At 42.1% G+C, this 17,057-nt stretch overlaps 1 protein-coding gene across 8 annotated transcripts in view; it reads right to left on the minus strand.

The window, feature by feature from the left end:
• Positions 1-1,517: 1,517 nt before the first annotated feature.
• The window catches only part of LOC110838460 (Ten-Eleven Translocation (TET) family protein), a 123,823-nt gene continuing 108,283 nt past the window's right edge, over positions 1,518-17,057 (minus strand). For 5 of the 8 annotated variants that reach the window (XM_087361385.1, XM_022081664.2, XM_087361383.1 and 2 more), the window contains 7 exons: positions 16,733-16,910; positions 15,999-16,174; positions 13,746-14,099; positions 12,585-12,812; positions 12,147-12,301; positions 11,726-11,954; positions 1,518-11,223 (listed from right to left, as the gene is read on the minus strand). In XM_087361385.1, the coding sequence (XP_087217511.1) occupies positions 8,395-11,223; positions 11,726-11,954; positions 12,147-12,301; positions 12,585-12,812; positions 13,746-14,099; positions 15,999-16,174; positions 16,733-16,910 (4,149 nt within the window). In that variant the 3' untranslated portion in view covers positions 1,518-8,394. The remainder of the gene's footprint in view (positions 11,224-11,725; positions 11,955-12,146; positions 12,302-12,584; positions 12,813-13,745; positions 14,100-15,998; positions 16,175-16,732; positions 16,911-17,057) is intronic. The other 3 variants (XM_087361388.1, XM_087361387.1, XM_087361384.1) reach the window with 3 other exon arrangements.

Raw genomic sequence — 17,057 nt, forward strand, 5'->3', positions numbered from 1 at the left:
AGGAAATAAATACCTTCGTGGAGAATTACAAATTGATGCTCGTCTTCTGGGTTGTGATGTCATGTGGATAACATTTCAGAGGAACGTATTACCTCCATATTCAAAAAGAAGAAATGCTGGTATCTACTTATGAGTCCATGTGGCATTACAACCCACACTGAATATCCGGAATTAAGAGTTATGCACAAAAGTATAATAAACAATGTAAACTGTCAGATACACGTCCATATTTCTAGCATCTTGTAAATTGTAATATGGCTTCACTTCGACATTTCTGTTTGATGCAGCTGCTGATCAGACATTCCAAGCCTTTTTCCTCAGCAGTCATTGGATACGTCACAAAACAAAAAATGTTACCAATGTGACAGTGTATAAGATACAAAGCTTATCAAAATCTTTGAAACAGCTTAAGTTAAGGCACTGGGCCCTGTACTTCCAGCTAACGTATTTTATAATTCATGCATACTGTTCTGAGTATCTGCCGAACAAAATACTATTTTAAATAAAGTAACTTACATTGAATTTTTGTTAAAAAGAATTGTTTACATACATCATAAAGCAAACAAACATTTATGTACACATATTTATAAGCTATTATGATTTTGACAAAAAGCAATTCATTGTATGGTTCTAAATCTTAAAAGCACTTTCTTGGATTACGTAATATGACAACCTAACCTAACTATAACTTAATTATTTGTGTCTTATATTCTAACCAACAAAATAGCACTGTGGACCAAAGTCCTTTTGATGCTAATAATCATTTAGTTACTGAAGAAATTTGCAGTCATTTATGGAAGCTAAAGCTTCATTAACGTACAAACAAAACTGCTTACACTTTGAAGGACACTAATGCCACTAATGGCATTAGTGTCCTTCAAAGTGTAAACAGTTTTGTTTGTATGCATGTTTCATATTCCAATACACTACACGGTATGCAAGGTGTTCAGAAAAGTCTGCCATTGGTCCATATGGTGAGCTAGGTCAATCCAGCCCGAACCCACTAACATTTTAATATCACTCCCCCATCTACGCCTATGTCTTCCAAGTCGCCTCTTCCCTTCAGGCTTTTTAATCAAAATTTTGTAAACATTTCTCATTGTCCCATTATGCTACATGCTCTGTCCATCTCACCCCCCACTCGATTTGTTCATTTTAATAATATTTGAACAAGACAACAAACAAACGCAAAGCTAAGAAATGAGAGACAAATTTTATGGACAGAAAAAATAAATATAAATAGTGCTTTTGCACATCTCAGCATGTAACGAGGATTTAGGAAAAAAAACAACTGAATTACTGTATATAATTTCACAGTAAAAAATGCCTGCATGGACACTGAAAGTCATGCTTAGAAGCGGAATGTAACGTCTCGTCCAACGGGTGGCACTTTTCCACTCGATCGAAACCACCTTCAATTCCCAAGTACAAGCCTCTAAGGGTGTCGAGTGTGTGTGGACAGAGGAAAATGAGCAATGCATTTGTAAGGTCAAAGGTAATACAAAGCACAAAGAATATCTTGACAAATATTCACAAAGTGTGGCTATATTCACATGAAACAATTACAATTATGCAATATTTTTACCTATTACTACATTCTACATTACTTATGGTATAAGATTATCTCTAAACCTTTTTCTTCTAGAGATTAAAAACAAACAAACAAAGTTTCGAAGACTGACTTGTGGTTTTTCATAACCCATTTTGTATTTTTTTTCTTTTTGGTCTATGAACACAGAACACATAAAATTAAATTAAAACGTTTCCCTGAATAATAAAAGAACTGCCACAAACATTAATTTGTACAGCACTGAAATATGTCTTTCTCTAAAAACTGTTGGCAACACAGACAGATTTTTAACTTGCATCAAAAATGCATTATTTTCAATTGTTCTTTTACACAAAGTGTCAAAAATATATATACAAAGTATATAAATATATATACTTTCCATCATTATTATTATTATTATTTTTCATGTGAAAAAAATGCGATATTGTACTGTTTTTAAAACTACTGGCAATTAATTAAATATCTTTTGTTTTTTTCACACAAAACATACACACAAACACAAGGTCTATTGTTTTTTTTTTTTCACAAAATTATTTTCATCTTGCAAAACTATTTTTTTTTCATCCAACATCGCGGACCACACACATCGGACAACTTTTTAAAATTATTTCAAACATACTTTTGTAGAAAATGGTCTTTTATCTTCTCATTTGGAAGGATATACACAGTTTTATTTATTTTCATATTAAACTTCTATCTAAACAGTTCTGGAGTAGGTGGTTTCATGTTTTTGTTGCTTTCATTTGTTTTTATTAGTAAAAAATGGCAGATCTGGTGGGACAACATGGCGGTCACTAGAAAAATTAAACAATCTGAAAGGCATCAAAAAGGGGCCGGATTATACACAGACTACCGTTTGCTAGGAATACAGTCATTTGTTTAATTATTATTCTTGGCACTTAAAGCAGCAATGTTACCACCATTTTTCATATCTAGGTCGACTAAAAAAAAAAAAAGTAGTTCTTTATGGTTTTTGTCTTTTCTTATAAAAATGAAGCGACAGGAGACACATATCAGAGGTATTTCTCATGATCTAAAAACTTGTACTTTATGTGTGAGCCTCAGGAAACAGACCCCTCGTACAGCGCGTCTTGTTTCAACATTGACCTGAGGACTACTGGATATTGTTCTTGTCTGTGCTCAGACGACAGGGTTGTGCACCAGATTAATTTTACTTCCACTCTAAGTAAACTTTAACTGCAGAAGACACGACCAGAAGGTCTGTGCGCTATCGCTCCTGAAAAATCGGTGCACATGCTCCACACGCGCGTCTTTCAACATTGTTTCCGTGATTCTACGCCGCTGGCAAAGCACTTCATCAGAAATGCCTGCATCAATTAATAAATTAACCCTGATGCACAGCCCTCAAAAATAAATAAGAAATTAACGTGATGCTTCTAACTAGCTTGTTCATATTTTGGAATTACAAATACATCCTACCAATGATCCTACAATACTGTCCTGTATATTACTTTATAAATTATCAATATTATTAATATTAATATTATTAAATATATCCCTCAATTTCATTGTGTTATGCTGAGGAGAAAACAATAATAATTTTCCCTTTACATGAGTTTCTGAAATGAGCATTTATCTATCACTAAAACTTATCGTCCTTTATAAAAAAATGACTGCCAAATACTTACTTACTATGATCAGTTCTTGGGCACAATCACAAATATTCTAAAATAAGTAATAATAAATAGCATGATACCAGTCACTAGAATACACGAGGGTAAAAAAAAATCAGGGGGGACAGAGAAACAGAAACATTTGGATATTTACAATCATTATAAATTATCAGTTTCTTGTTTGAAATATAGTATTGTCAAAATACTAAGTCTTTTTCCCCCAATAGATTTACGCTACTAACAATGATTACTTTCACTCATTTCAAAAAAATAGTTCATATATTTTTGGTATTGTGAGTCATGATAATGAAGGGGCAGTAATATGACATGTTTAATTATTCCGAAGTAAAAGAGGGGAATTCTCACTCCAAAGAAGATGAAAAACATATGGAACCCTCTTTCACCCCCCGTATTTCATTCATTTAAAAACTGCTTGTGACCACTGAAAAGAAATAGCACACGTTTGGAAGTACAGTACATTCCAGAACTTCCACCCATACAGTTACCAACTTATAAAAAAAAAAGTCCTGAAATAAATATAAATACCTACGATCGTAATAAAAATGCACACGAATGTTTTGTCATTATACAGTATCAGGGCGCAACGTTTGTGCCCCAAGAATGCAGATATATGTACACAATGTAATATGGGGGGGTGGGGGTGGGGGGGGATATAAAAAATCAGCAAGAGTCGCACAAACTCCGACACAAAGCTCTGTGTTAGATCGGAGAACACCGTGCAGACCAGCTCATCAGAATGCTGCGCACATTACTGCATTCATGTTCAGTATCAAACATCTGAGCGATGCGTTTTCAATTGTCTGTGTGACTGGCTTTGATGCAGACGGCCACTGTGATGTCTGCACACTTGAGCCCACCTCTTCAGCTTTATGTACAGTTAACACTTGAGAGATTACAACTTTGGAAACGGTCATACGTGGTTATTATTTTGGTTCGAGTGAAAAAGGAATTCAGTCAACGTGGTTTTGAGGTTTCGGGCCCGAGATGCCACGGCCCGTCGATCCTTCGAGTACTTTCAGTTGGTATGGGGCAGCTGCAACCGAGCGGAAATTAAGATACCATTCATCTTAATTCCAGGCGCCCTGATTCATCATCGAAACGAGTTACTATTTTCTACACTCTCACATTTCACTCGAACCAAAAGAAGGGAAAATTGTGCCTCAAAGTGATATAAAAAGTGCAGTCAAAACACGAAATAAAAATACAGAGGTGAGATCTGTGAGTCTTAGCAACTTAATATTTAATTATATCTATAAAAATGTTCAGTAAAAAATTACCTGGGAAATTGGACTAGCTACGTATTTGGTGAAAGACTGTAAGAACGTGGTGTACGATGAAGCAGATGTCATGGGGACAAGAAGCTAAAGCAAAGAATGGTAAAAGATTAAAAGACTGTAAGGTCACTTGAAGAACTGTGATGTTGCTAACATAACACTGAGATGGTACCAAAATGGTGGGCTATTACAAATGGCAAGACACTCTAATATGCACAGTACGTGAACATCAACGTCCTGAGCAGCGTCTGAAGTGAGGGAACTAAAATAATCATTAGCGTACGTGAGGAATTGAGTCGAGATCATATGACCACAACGTAACATCCTGTGTTTGCATTGTACTCAGAAAATACAAAGATGGCGAGAGGATGACAAAATGCAACGCAGCTCACTGCTGATCTGCTGGAAAGTTCTGTAATCCTTAAATAGAAAAACAGACCAAAAACCTCTGACAAAACATCGTCTATTCACATGAGATCCGAGGTCCTCGTGGCCGTGAAGATGTCAATGTTGTCTTTGTGGTTTGTCACGCAACGTGGTAGGTAAATACAGCGCTGCGTTCCTCCACAGCGTTCATATTTACCCTCAACATCATGCACCACTACAACCAAGAAAACCAACATCAACTCTTACTTCACTCAACTTCCTTTAGAAAATGGTATTGTGCTTCCAAGACGATAAGGAGGTTAAACTTAGCGAACAGCAAAAAGACAAGCCTCGAGGAATGCTTGTACTTGAACAAGAAATTAAGAATGTTAATCCTCTCGACTCCCAATCCTTCCACCACATTTTGTACTGGGCGACATTTACTACAATTTAGTTCAATTTCATCTACACTGTTACGAGACGACGCAAATTAACTTTTAGGCATCTCATTAAAGACGCACCTCACCGAAAAGCGTTTCAAAAGATCTTGAACTGGTATACGTTATTTGCCATGTACACATTTACTGTAAAAAAAAGGTCTTTTAAGATTAACACACACATTAAGACTAGATTTATGTAGCGGCATTCACTATACCCTTGGTGCACCTTGTCATGTGAACTGTATTTAACACTAATGCTATTAATCCTTCAGGGGAACGCAACCTTAAAAAATTCTCATCATCCTATATTTCAGCTTACTGCTCATAACCTGACACTGTAATAGTTTGCAATTGTGTGAAAAGTTTCTGATATGCAGGCTAGCCAACTTCAAAGTTTGGAAGAACAGATTCAGTCAGGAGGGAGATGACAAGTGAGATTTGGCAGGTATGAACGTGCGCAGCAAAACAGTTTTAAGAGAAATCCAAAGCAGAACGGACGCAATGAAAGTCAAATATTACTGCTCGGGGGAAAAAACAACAAGGGCATATGTTTGCGATATAAATGAGAAATGGTAACAATGGTAACGCTAGTGACGGACTAGAAACAGGAATACTTGTCTGCGGGTACATGTTAACACGTGCGACAGAAAACGGTGAACGACAAGAGTACCGGTGCCTGGTCCAGGTCTCTGTAAGGAATGTGTCAGTGTTCAGCAAATACCTACTTCTGCCTTTCCGACGTTTTCCACCTCAGTGCTCCCATTACCCCGTGTTGGTACCATCTCCAAGTTGGGCGAAATGTGCGTCAGCACGAATGCGTACTCAGCATCTGCTGTTGTCAGAGAATCAAACCATTTGAGACCCAGGTACGTCATACCAATTCTGAACACTAAATAGCTGGGGTGGGGTGGGGGGGGGGGGGGGGAACTCACAAGGCCCTAGAAACAAAGTTCTACGATGCAAGGACACGCAAAGTTCCCGATCCCTCGCATCTCGAAAAAGTAACACGTGTTCAAATGAGAATTGAACTAAGTGGTTTGACTCTCTGCTACGAAACAACCGTCAAAACTGAAAATTAACACAAGACTAGTTGCATTATTCTAGATGGTTTGATATGTCATTTAGTGTTTGTAAATTGGTAATAAAATTGTGTGAAAAACTGATTAGGAAAATAAATAATTACATGAGTACAATATGGGGAAGCTATACATTAAAATGCTAAACTAACTACTTCTCAAAGTTTAATAAATTCCCAGATAACGTCAAGCACACAAACAAAAAAATCACTGGAGCTTGTGTGACGTAATGTGCAGTGGGCACTGCGTTCTACTGAATCAAACACGATTACACGCAACAACCTTTACACGGGCCTCACATAAACTTCGAAACGCAGAATTTCCACGTATTAGGTCAGGATTGTAAAAGGTTATATTTTAAATTATGTAAACAAAAAAACCCAACAACTACACCATGACCTCATGACGGACAATTGATTTCAGTTCTAAATTAAGATATAAGAAGTATAGAAAACTTTAACGACAAAAATTTCTATCATCAATTTGGAAGCAAAGCTCAGTCATAACTTCTGTTCTGTCCCCAAAGCATAACTGCCTGTGTATCACGTCACTCCTCCTGCGACAACCAGCTATGAGTATTTCTTGTGACATGCCTAGATACAGCCTAATCAGCCATCTTTTAAATATTAAAGTTTTTTTAAGGAAGAAAGCAGGAATGTGAGTTTTTTGTAGCCTTACAGAATTTTTCATTACGCAATGTCTCTTTTTCTAACATGGTGAGGACCGAAACACTGAACATACTTAAATTTAAGACAGTCTTTACATTATTTACAAACTTTCTTCTCAGACTGGGCGAAGCTGAATTTAGCCTTTCAAATAGCTGCATGTAAAATTGAGAAACGTGCATTTCTTTAAAATGTGCGCTGCCTGGAACCGAGTTCAATCAAAAACTCCACGCGTATAAGAATTTATATCACGGAATGTACAACATGAAATAGTTAAAATATTTTAAAATATAATCCAGTGCTTTGGCGTAAGATGAAATCAGCGTACTGCGCGTTAGAGTTACACTGAACATTCAAATGCGCACACAGAGGGACAATCTTCCATTTGGGAAGACTGACCCGCTTACACCTCGCACAGGACTCAAGTCTCAGGGTACCCATCTTCTGCTTGACCTTGCAGTCGACATTCATTACACAACTTTCCATTGCCAAATAAAATAAGTACAAATTTTTGTAACTAATGTGTACGCACTTCTGGCATGGGGTTGAATGAGTTGGTGCAGGGAGTACAAGGGTGAGAGATACAATCACGTAAGGGAGACCAAACTTTTAAAACGCACGTAAAGTCCATAAAAATTCATGACGTGATGGCAAAGAATATCGAGTCCTATGCAGTACCTAACTTTTGAAATATAACCTATTACAATACCAGACTGTGTAAATCCTGATGTCACGTATCACCTAGGGAAATGATATTTATTTAATCGTCATATTAAAATAAGCCACGGTTTACTATTCAAACCATGATAGTTTCTTTTTTTTAAAAAAAAGGGGGGATATCAAGCCACACTGGGTTGATACACATTTTGTGTGCAGCGGATGAAGTTGACCCAGTAACGTCTGCATCGTTCAACAACTTCCAGCAACGTGACCACTGCATGCAGATACATACAATCATTTGCATGCATCAAACTGCCAAATGCAGAATTCTTAAAATGATAAAATGTTTAGAGTTCTCCTAGCTGCAACATTAAAAGGCCTATCTTCCCTTAACAGACTCCACTGCAGTGTTACCAACATTGTTACTAATTTCACACCTGCTACTCCTCAACTATCTTATGGTCTGTTCTGCAACCCCATCCATGTTTGGCATCTGCACTGCGTGGCAGTCTGCGCCGCTAGCAAACATTTCAGGCTGTCTGCAGAACACACCACAGCGTAAGTGCTGCGAGTAACCTTCAATTCGGTCCAACGAAAAGAAGGATTCTTAGCTAAGGATCTCCCTGCAGCAGTAGACACAGCCTCACGCTGTGCCTCACAGAGGCTCGGACAACGCTCCGGCCACGACCTATCCCACGGCCCCACCTTCTTGGTAGGGGCCAGTCACCATACAAGGATGCATAGGGAACAGAGTCGTCCACGTAGTGGTTGTAAAGGTTGGGGTACGCATCAGGAACTGTGATGTGTATGTTGGTGGTCGATCAGTAGGAGGCAGAAGGTGGATCAGGTCTGCAATTGAGCTGCTGTTACTGCTGCCATTTCCCGAACCATTTGAACCGTTATTGCCGCCGGCCGTGCTAGAGCTCCCACTGTTTGCACTTGAAGTAGTGATGCCAAGTTTACGTAACCTCATCTTTTCTTCCCATTCGTCCCAACCGTGTTTCGCCCGATTCAAATTCCGATGCTGGTAGAAGACTAAGCTTATTCGGGTTGGGTGTAATCTATTGGGATGCCGCAAGGCTGTCGTAGCATGCAACTCATGTTTGGCACACTCAAACAGCACTGAACCATGTCCCAGAGCAATGGCAACACCTCCCATCTGGGAATCTTTGAAACATTCCTCATTGTCAATGTAGTCTGTGACTTCACCGATAGGCTCTGATCGGGGCGCTTCTGGAACAACTGGGAAAAACGGAGGAGGACCATACAAGTCCCAGCGGTGTGCGTCCCACCGATGGTGGTGAAACTGTCCAGGATATTGCGAAGCCGGCCCGGCGTACTGCGGGTGAAACTGGCTCATCCCTTGATAACCGTAAGGGGACGAATGATAACACGCCGACCGAGCAGCGGCTTCTTGCTTGGCAGACTGACCTGCATAGAACTGAGAGTTGAAGTCCACAGTCTGGTATGGATAATTCATATTCACATGTGGAGCAGAGGCTGTACGCGAATCCACGTAACCAGCGGCCTCGTTCCACGCTTTGCTCTCCGGAAACATTGAATAGCCTCCGGACATGAAAGAACCGCCGGTGGAACCACAGTAGCCATAGCTCGATGCACAACTGTTTAAACCGGAAACAAAGGGGTTGCCTGCATTGACAGGGGAAGCTGCCGCAGCGGAGTTGTAAGACAGCTGAGCTGCGTGGTAGTCATTGAGCTGCTTCGCTTCATCTGTGGAAGACCATGATGACGATGACAGGGCTTCCTGCTTGATGCCAGTACATGAGCCCTTCCCTTGTTGTGTGGTCACATCGGAAATCATCGCGGTACAGGAACCGTCATCTGCCTCTGTACTGTTCAAGTACACACTGGACTTTGCACTCCGATTTCCATTTAACTTATTGCCGAACCACGACACGGCCGGCAAGGACTCTACTGAGCCCAAGGACTTCGCTCCTTGTTCAGATATTGCCATCCTGTTCTCTTGCGCCCAGGGCATAGACGAGTCCTTCATACTACTGTTAGCCGATGAGCCAGTTTGCTGATTTTGATTGTCCAAATGAAGTGGTTTTGCTACAGAATTTTCACCAGGAGGGAAAGGTTTCAAGAAACCTTTACAGTATGTTTGGTTTGAAGGAGAATAATTTAAACCTTGAGCTCCAGTTGTGGGGGATGTGTTTGTCGACCCCATTTCATTTGAGGACATCGGTGGCGTGTTGTTGATGTTGTTATTACTGCTGGTGCCATTGGTGGAATGCAGGTTTGATGTTCGAGAGGGGGGCCGACCTTTAGGGATGCGGAAGGGAGAGGCCTGTGTCGGGGATGTCGTGGGAGGTGGGGCAGGAGTAAGAGGATTGTAGTCCCAAGTGGACTGAGGTCTCTCAGGTGTCACCCAGCCTCCTCGACTAGAACCAGAGCAAGAGGAGGAAGCAGAGTGGTCCGTGGGGGTCAGAGGAAGTGGTACTGACATTGAGCGTTCAGGTGTTTTGGATGACTGAGGGTTACTTTCCTGGGGTGTATGAGGCTGTGAAAAGCCACTGTCACCACCAGTCGCTGGAAGTGGCAGACTTAAAGACTGCTGCTGCGCTGGATTAGTGCCAAGATGATTAGGAGGTAGGGAGCTATTGCCGACGGGGGTTTGCTGTGGACTGTTTAGCGCCTGCTGGGACTGCGGTGAAGAGAAGGGTGATGGGGGCAGATGAGATGGATAAGGAGACCTCTCCAACTGTCCTGAACCAGTTCCAGCATCATTGCCACTTGATATGGGGCTTCTCTGCTTACTGGAGCCGTCCGTGCTTGGAGATGATGCTGATGGGATCTTGGATTGCTCAGAGTTTAATGTATTTGGCAGGCCTGAGCCTGCCTGCCAATTCACTGTTTCCCCCCGCGAAACAGAAGGTTGGGAGGTCCCGTTTTCCGAAAACAAGTCATTAGAACTACTTTGCCGCTGAGGTTGGCTCTGACTCGGCCGCCAAGGAGATGCCGGCTGCTGGAACACAAACGGACTAGAAGGAGTGGAAGCCTGGTTGTGCGGACTTATGTGACCACTGAGTTGGGCCAGGCCTGTGCCAGTGGGACTATTCACATTGAAGTTATTACAAAGTCCCGCTGAACTCGTATTGAGAGGCGACTGCAGGGGATTCAGGCTTGAACTTCCTCCCAGGTTTGCAGAATTCGCCACCAGACTGTGGTTAGTCGTGCTATCAGGATCAACCCTCCCATCCCGATCATTTGCCGAAGCAGCCAAGCCTGTAGCTCCACCACCAAATGCGCCATAATCAGTCGCTCCCCAACCACTTAAGTTCCCAGAACTCAAATTTCCACTCACGGCTGTTGCGGCTGTAGAGTTCAACCAGTTCTGTTTCCTCTGTGCTTCAGCTGCCATCCAAGTGTGAGGCTGTCCCCATGCACCAGGAGAGCCGTACGCATCTGCACCACGCGACTCGGCGCCCTGGTGGTGATGGTAGCTCCAGCCCTGGTACATGGATACTGGACTGTCAAGCACAGTTGATGACACCTGCAAGTTGCCATAACAGCAAAATGACATTGAAGTTGGTGCTAACATCTCTACAGCACTTATAAATGAGCTTTATGAAAGTTGCAGGTCTGTACAACCCCTTAAAGTTATGCAAAATCAAATTCTATGACATAAGCAAATGATGTTCATGCCCACGGCAGTCTACGTGGAATTTATCGCAATGAGACAGGCGTTTCTCCAAGTCCTTCAGTTTTGCTCTGTCACATTTACTCCACTGCCGCTCGATATTCACTCAAGTGGAATATGGACAATGCGCCTGTTATCAGACACAATTCCACCCCAGCGCAACAATAAAAAGGAAGCGGGATGTGGGGGGTGTAGTAGTAGTAGTAACGTGGTTGCAACAAATCCAATCCGAATCTTGGATAAGAAACATCTTCTTCTGGAAAATATCTTGAAATAAATTTTGAAGTTTTCCCCATTCATCCTTCACTAAATGTTACTGATACAGTGTCATTAAACAGCCATATCACTGCAGTACCTGAGAGCTCTGGAGCTGTGCCGCCTCCATGCCCTCAAGCATAGATGCCATGTCTAGGGAAATAGGGGTTCCTCTATGGTCCACTGCCCCCATGGAGCAAGGACTGCGGTGTACGGTGGCGGGATCCTTCCGTCCTATCACTGCATCCGGCTCATCTTCCTTACGCTTCTTGCCGTGACGCCGGCATGGCTGCAGTGGAACGGCCCTCACACGCACCTCGCATGGAAATCTGCGTGAAGAAAGAGTACAGTACATTCAGCACAGAAGGACAATTATTCATCTACGTTTCGTGCAGCTTGTAGTATGCGCGTACAGATACACTAGATTCTTACTTCGTCAGTCCCGACAACAGGTAAGAATCAGAAATCCTATATATCAGTCACTAGAGACATTAAAATATATTCAACGTTAAATCACTCACTTAGTCAAGGTTTCCACAGCGCCGCTCTTGACCTTGGCATCCTGTCCTTCCTTGCTCCCAAACTCATCGGTGTCATCCATCACATACAGCGGCAGGACATGTAGCTGTTCGTCATCTGGTTTTGATAAGGTTCGGTGTTTTGTCAGGCTTACCACCTGCAACATTCGATTATACCTTTAATATTACTATTCTGTTCTATCTTAGAATCTACTTTCATATAAAACAGGAATTTAACTACAGCACTTATCTTTTTCTCCTGTTCAGGTCACAAAATACTCGCACCCTCTCTAGGAAACTACGTTACGCAGACAATTAGATTGTTCTGGTCACACGGTCAAACGTCAGCTACGTCGAATGGGGAAAAATTAATCCACAACTGATAATACATCAACCCAAACCTGAACAATTTGATCAACTGCTTCAACACAAGGAACCCACCACGGTGCAACCGTTGTTCATGTTGTGCAGGTCACGATGCGAATGGGCACAGAAGTCGATGCAAGCGGTGACACCGGAGAAAGGACGCCCTGGTTTAAAACCCAACCGACACTCTGAAGCCTCTCTTTCAAACTGCGTCTGGTTCTTAAAAGCATCTGGTGCCAGAGAATGGTACAAGGGAGAGAGCAGTGTTGCCAACACGTGCATTCGTTCTTCCACTTCTTGTTCCTGAAACGTACACAAAAGTTGACAAGTCACAAAAATCAACAGGAAATTAAGTGAACTTAACTGAAATGGCTCTCAAGTCCATTACATCTCCATGATGTGGAATAGTTATTTAACTGTGTTACGTCAACTGCTGCAGAATTTGGTATACTTATCTCTGTAAGAACAAAACTAGCAACTCTTAACATTCATTCACACACACCCACACCTTCACCTTAGTTCTTTGAGACCTATTTTAATATTATTCTCCAATCTGTGCCTATATCTTCAAGGTTTGTGACAAAAATGTTCCAATCACTTTCATGCCTGCTACATGCCTGCTCATCCCTTCATTTCATCGCACCCTGATTATGTACACAGTTCTCCTTAATCTCCTGATACTCCCTCTCTTCCAAGTCAATTAATGTTCTCTCCCCAGCACGTGTTTCCACCAAAGACGCAGAATTCATCCGTGGAAAGCAATGGAAATAGAATAATAAGCAACCCACAAGATGCTGGAGCGCCTTTTCAGGGACAAATGTCCAACTAAAAGACTCAATTTTCATGGAGTTAATGTGCCGATAAACGCAGTAAAACACTGCAGCGTATTTCCAGCCGCTCAATTTTCGTGGCTGGAGCCAGGGTGATGAAGGCAACTGCAATGTTCGCACAAATGTTCCTAAAACAAATGACGCACATCCCATCACCAATCGCTGACGATATACATGGATAATCTATGTCCTCCCCGTAGCGCGTTACTTATGGTCTGAAATTTTGCGGTGGTCCAATGCTAATGCAGATTCTGTTTCTAGATGACCGCACCACAAATAAGTAGGCTGCAATGCGGATGTTTTAGACATCCTTCACATTCGGCCAGCTAGCCCGATCGCAGCGGCTGTGAGGGAATCTCCGACACATTCATACAAAATCAACAATAATACCAAACGCATATCTTACCTCAGACCTGACGGACAGACGAAACTTGCGCACAGTCTTGGAGCGTGCGTATTTGCAACCGTTGTAGTACATGGACCAAGAACATCCAAAGGAGAAACTGGCGCCACACGTGTCTGGGTCGAGCCCTTGGCAAGCACAGGTCCTGGGTTCATTGGTGGCACAGCGTCGCGTGGTTGGAAGACCGTATCGGTTCAGTTTGTGAGTTAGCAGATTGTACACTCGGTCCGCTTCATGTGACGGTACCCCTTCCCACGCAACCATCACCACTACAATCCAAGCTGTCGGACACTTGTGGCCTTGCCGGTGTTTCACAATACACAGAATCTTCTCCTCCATGCTTGACCGACGAATTATCTGCAGACAGCATCGGGCTTGTACAAGTTTTAACCCTTTCAGGCCTTTTCTTTATAGCAGTGGTCTGACACAAATGAATTTCGCAAAATTTCATCAACACTCAGCAGCTCAAAAAACTCATAACCTAATTCACCCATGTAATCGTCATCATCGTCGCAGCGTTCTACTTTATCTCATGCCTCTAACCGTATCCTCATCTTCAAATTTTTTAAACACTGTACGTTACAGCACGAGACAGATTTACAAGACGAGCATCAGACTGGCAGTTGGCAACATTTACAAACACGGATGTTGCTTGGATCCCGAAGTGCAGTTATTCTGTACTGACGTGATTTCCATTAGTATACTTCAATAATTTTCACCGATGAATGCGAGTTCCTAAACAGAAAACTCAAAACAGTTCATATGGCATTAAAATACGACTGAAGTGTTCACAAAGACCAAAAATCATAGTGAAAATTGGGTGTTTAATTGAACTCGACACTGGAGCCAGCGGAATGAAATGCGTTGTCGAGACGACCTGGACGAGTTTTCGACTATTCGGGGTCGATACTGATATTCCAAGTTGTTTCACAACAAGTGTATCTGTGATATAATGAATTTCTCCTTTGCGTAGCCATCGAGCCTCGTCAAACACGCAAATACAAATGAAACAATCGCAGAGCAGGCTGCACCCTTAACCAACAGATTAAATTATAACAAGACTAATAACAGCTAACTCGGAAATAAAAGCATACTGGACGCTCGCCAGATAGCAACTGACAAACTCCTCAGAGTATCTAATGGCTGGAATGAAAAACTAACCAGTAAAAAATAGAACACGGGAAATTAAAATGAAATAACATGTATTTTGGGGGAACTCGGACCACAGACTCCATATTCAAGGCAGTGGAACTGAAAGAAATGCAATTTATGGGAAAACACTGAAAATTTATGTTAGATTTTAGAAATTGACCAAATGCTTCCATCACAGACTGGACTATGTACTCCCTACGCTGGCATTGCAATTCCTGATGCAAGTCGGTGGTCAGATGAGTAAAATGCTGATGCTGGATACAGAAGTTAACAATGATGAAGGGAGAGGAATCAAGACAGATTCTGCTGACAAATTGGTTTGTGAAGATATCCGTCTTCTGGGTTATTGCGCTGTGTAGTCTGGTCGATGTTAACCAACGTTTCAGAGGTCATACTGCCTCCGTCATCAGAGTATGAAGATTTCTGTCTTCTGGGTTGTTGCGCTGTGTAGTCTGGTCGATGTTAACCAACGTTTCAGAGGTCATACTGCCTCCATCATCAGGGCGATGAGTATGAAGATTTCTGTCTTCTGGGTTGTTGCGCTGTGTAGTCTGGTCGATGTTAACCAACGTTTCAGAGGTCATACTGCCTCCGTCATCGCCCTGATGATGGAGGCAGTATGACCTCTGAAACGTTGGTTAACATCGACCAGACTACACAGCGCAACAACCCAGAAGACAGATATCTTCATACTCACCGCTGTGAGAACCTCAAGTCTTACAAATTGGTTTGTACTGGCTTTGATAACATTTATGACCGTTGGATCAGGTAATTTAATTTGTGTTCTACCGTGCAAGCAAAAGCAATCAAGACTCAGCCACGAGTTACAAAAACAACTCATAAGATTTTATTTCAAGCTCCTATGCCAATGAATCTTCTAACTATAAGACCGAATCAGACAGTTTTTGACGGGTGCCGCTCACAGAAAGCCGCAAATCTAGAGACGAGTTCCAGATTATGCGGTAGTTGTACCTGTACAGCTACCGCATATGAAGTACGTAAGTTATTTTGAGACGCTCGTCCGAAATGAACAGAGCACACACTGCTCGCTGTGGATCAAGATGCGCTACGTTCAAAACGAAAAGGACGTCAAGTCAAACTCACCCACTTGGCAAGTGGGCAGCCCTGCGTTGTCTTCCCCTCTTTGCCAGTGTACATCACCTTCTCTATCCGCAATGCTTTGCCCTTGAAGCCCATCCTCTTCTCTACATCTTTCCGTAGGTCGGTGAGATTTGCCGATGCCCCCAGGTGTGTGTAGTATGATCCGGGCTCTGGCGGGCCTACAATAACCCAATAACATTTTATTTTTCATTTGTTACTCTTTAATCACTATGGGACGATAATTTATTGTTCTACATAAGATAATAAAAACAAGCTTCCTAAGAAATGTGTTGCGCACATATCGGTGGAATGTGTTGTGCGAGCACGGGGAAAAATGCCCAAAATTTGCTATACTGTCAGTTTTGTTCAGTGTTGAAAAGAACATATAAATGCCACAAAACGTTTGAGGTTATATTTGGAACAAAACCTTGTATATCACCTGCTGATTTGAAGATTTCCGTCTTCTGGGTTGTTGCGCTGTGTAGTCTGGTCGATGTTAACCAACGTTTCGGAGGTCATACTGCCTCCGTCATCAGGGCGCAGCGCAACAACCCAGAAGACGGAAATCTTCATACTCACCGCTGTGAGAACCTCAAGTCTTACCTGCTGATTTGCTTGTTAAATAACGCTGTGTAACAATATAATCTTAATTATAACATTTAGTAACACAAAGACCTCGAACTCAGTGAATTTTGACACGAACGGGTCAACGAAATCAACAAGAAACACGATCTTACATTTGTCAGGTGGAAAGCAGTTGCAGTCGGGAACTTCGGCTCTCACGTTGTTCTTCAGTCGCTCCAGATGATCTTGAAACTCCTTGGCCGACATTCCTCCAAAGCCCTTGTTTGTATTGTGGCATCCATCTCCAGTACTTGCATCAGGCTGCTGTGGGGACCACGGCTGCTTTGTATCCTTGTTCAACATCAACATCAACATGCTTTCACAGAATCAACCTGAACAGTGCCACAAGCCCCGATTTCAACGTGCGTCCAGAACGGACAGGCTTCAGGAGTCGTCTTATGAACACACGACTGCATCCCAGCACAAGGTAAGAATTTT

This window comes from Zootermopsis nevadensis, unplaced genomic scaffold (genome assembly GCF_977971745.1).
Source record: "Zootermopsis nevadensis isolate Lab colony 2312 unplaced genomic scaffold, Znev_1.0 Znev_ptg000057l, whole genome shotgun sequence".
Classification (NCBI taxonomy): Eukaryota; Metazoa; Arthropoda; class Insecta; order Blattodea; family Termopsidae; genus Zootermopsis; species Zootermopsis nevadensis.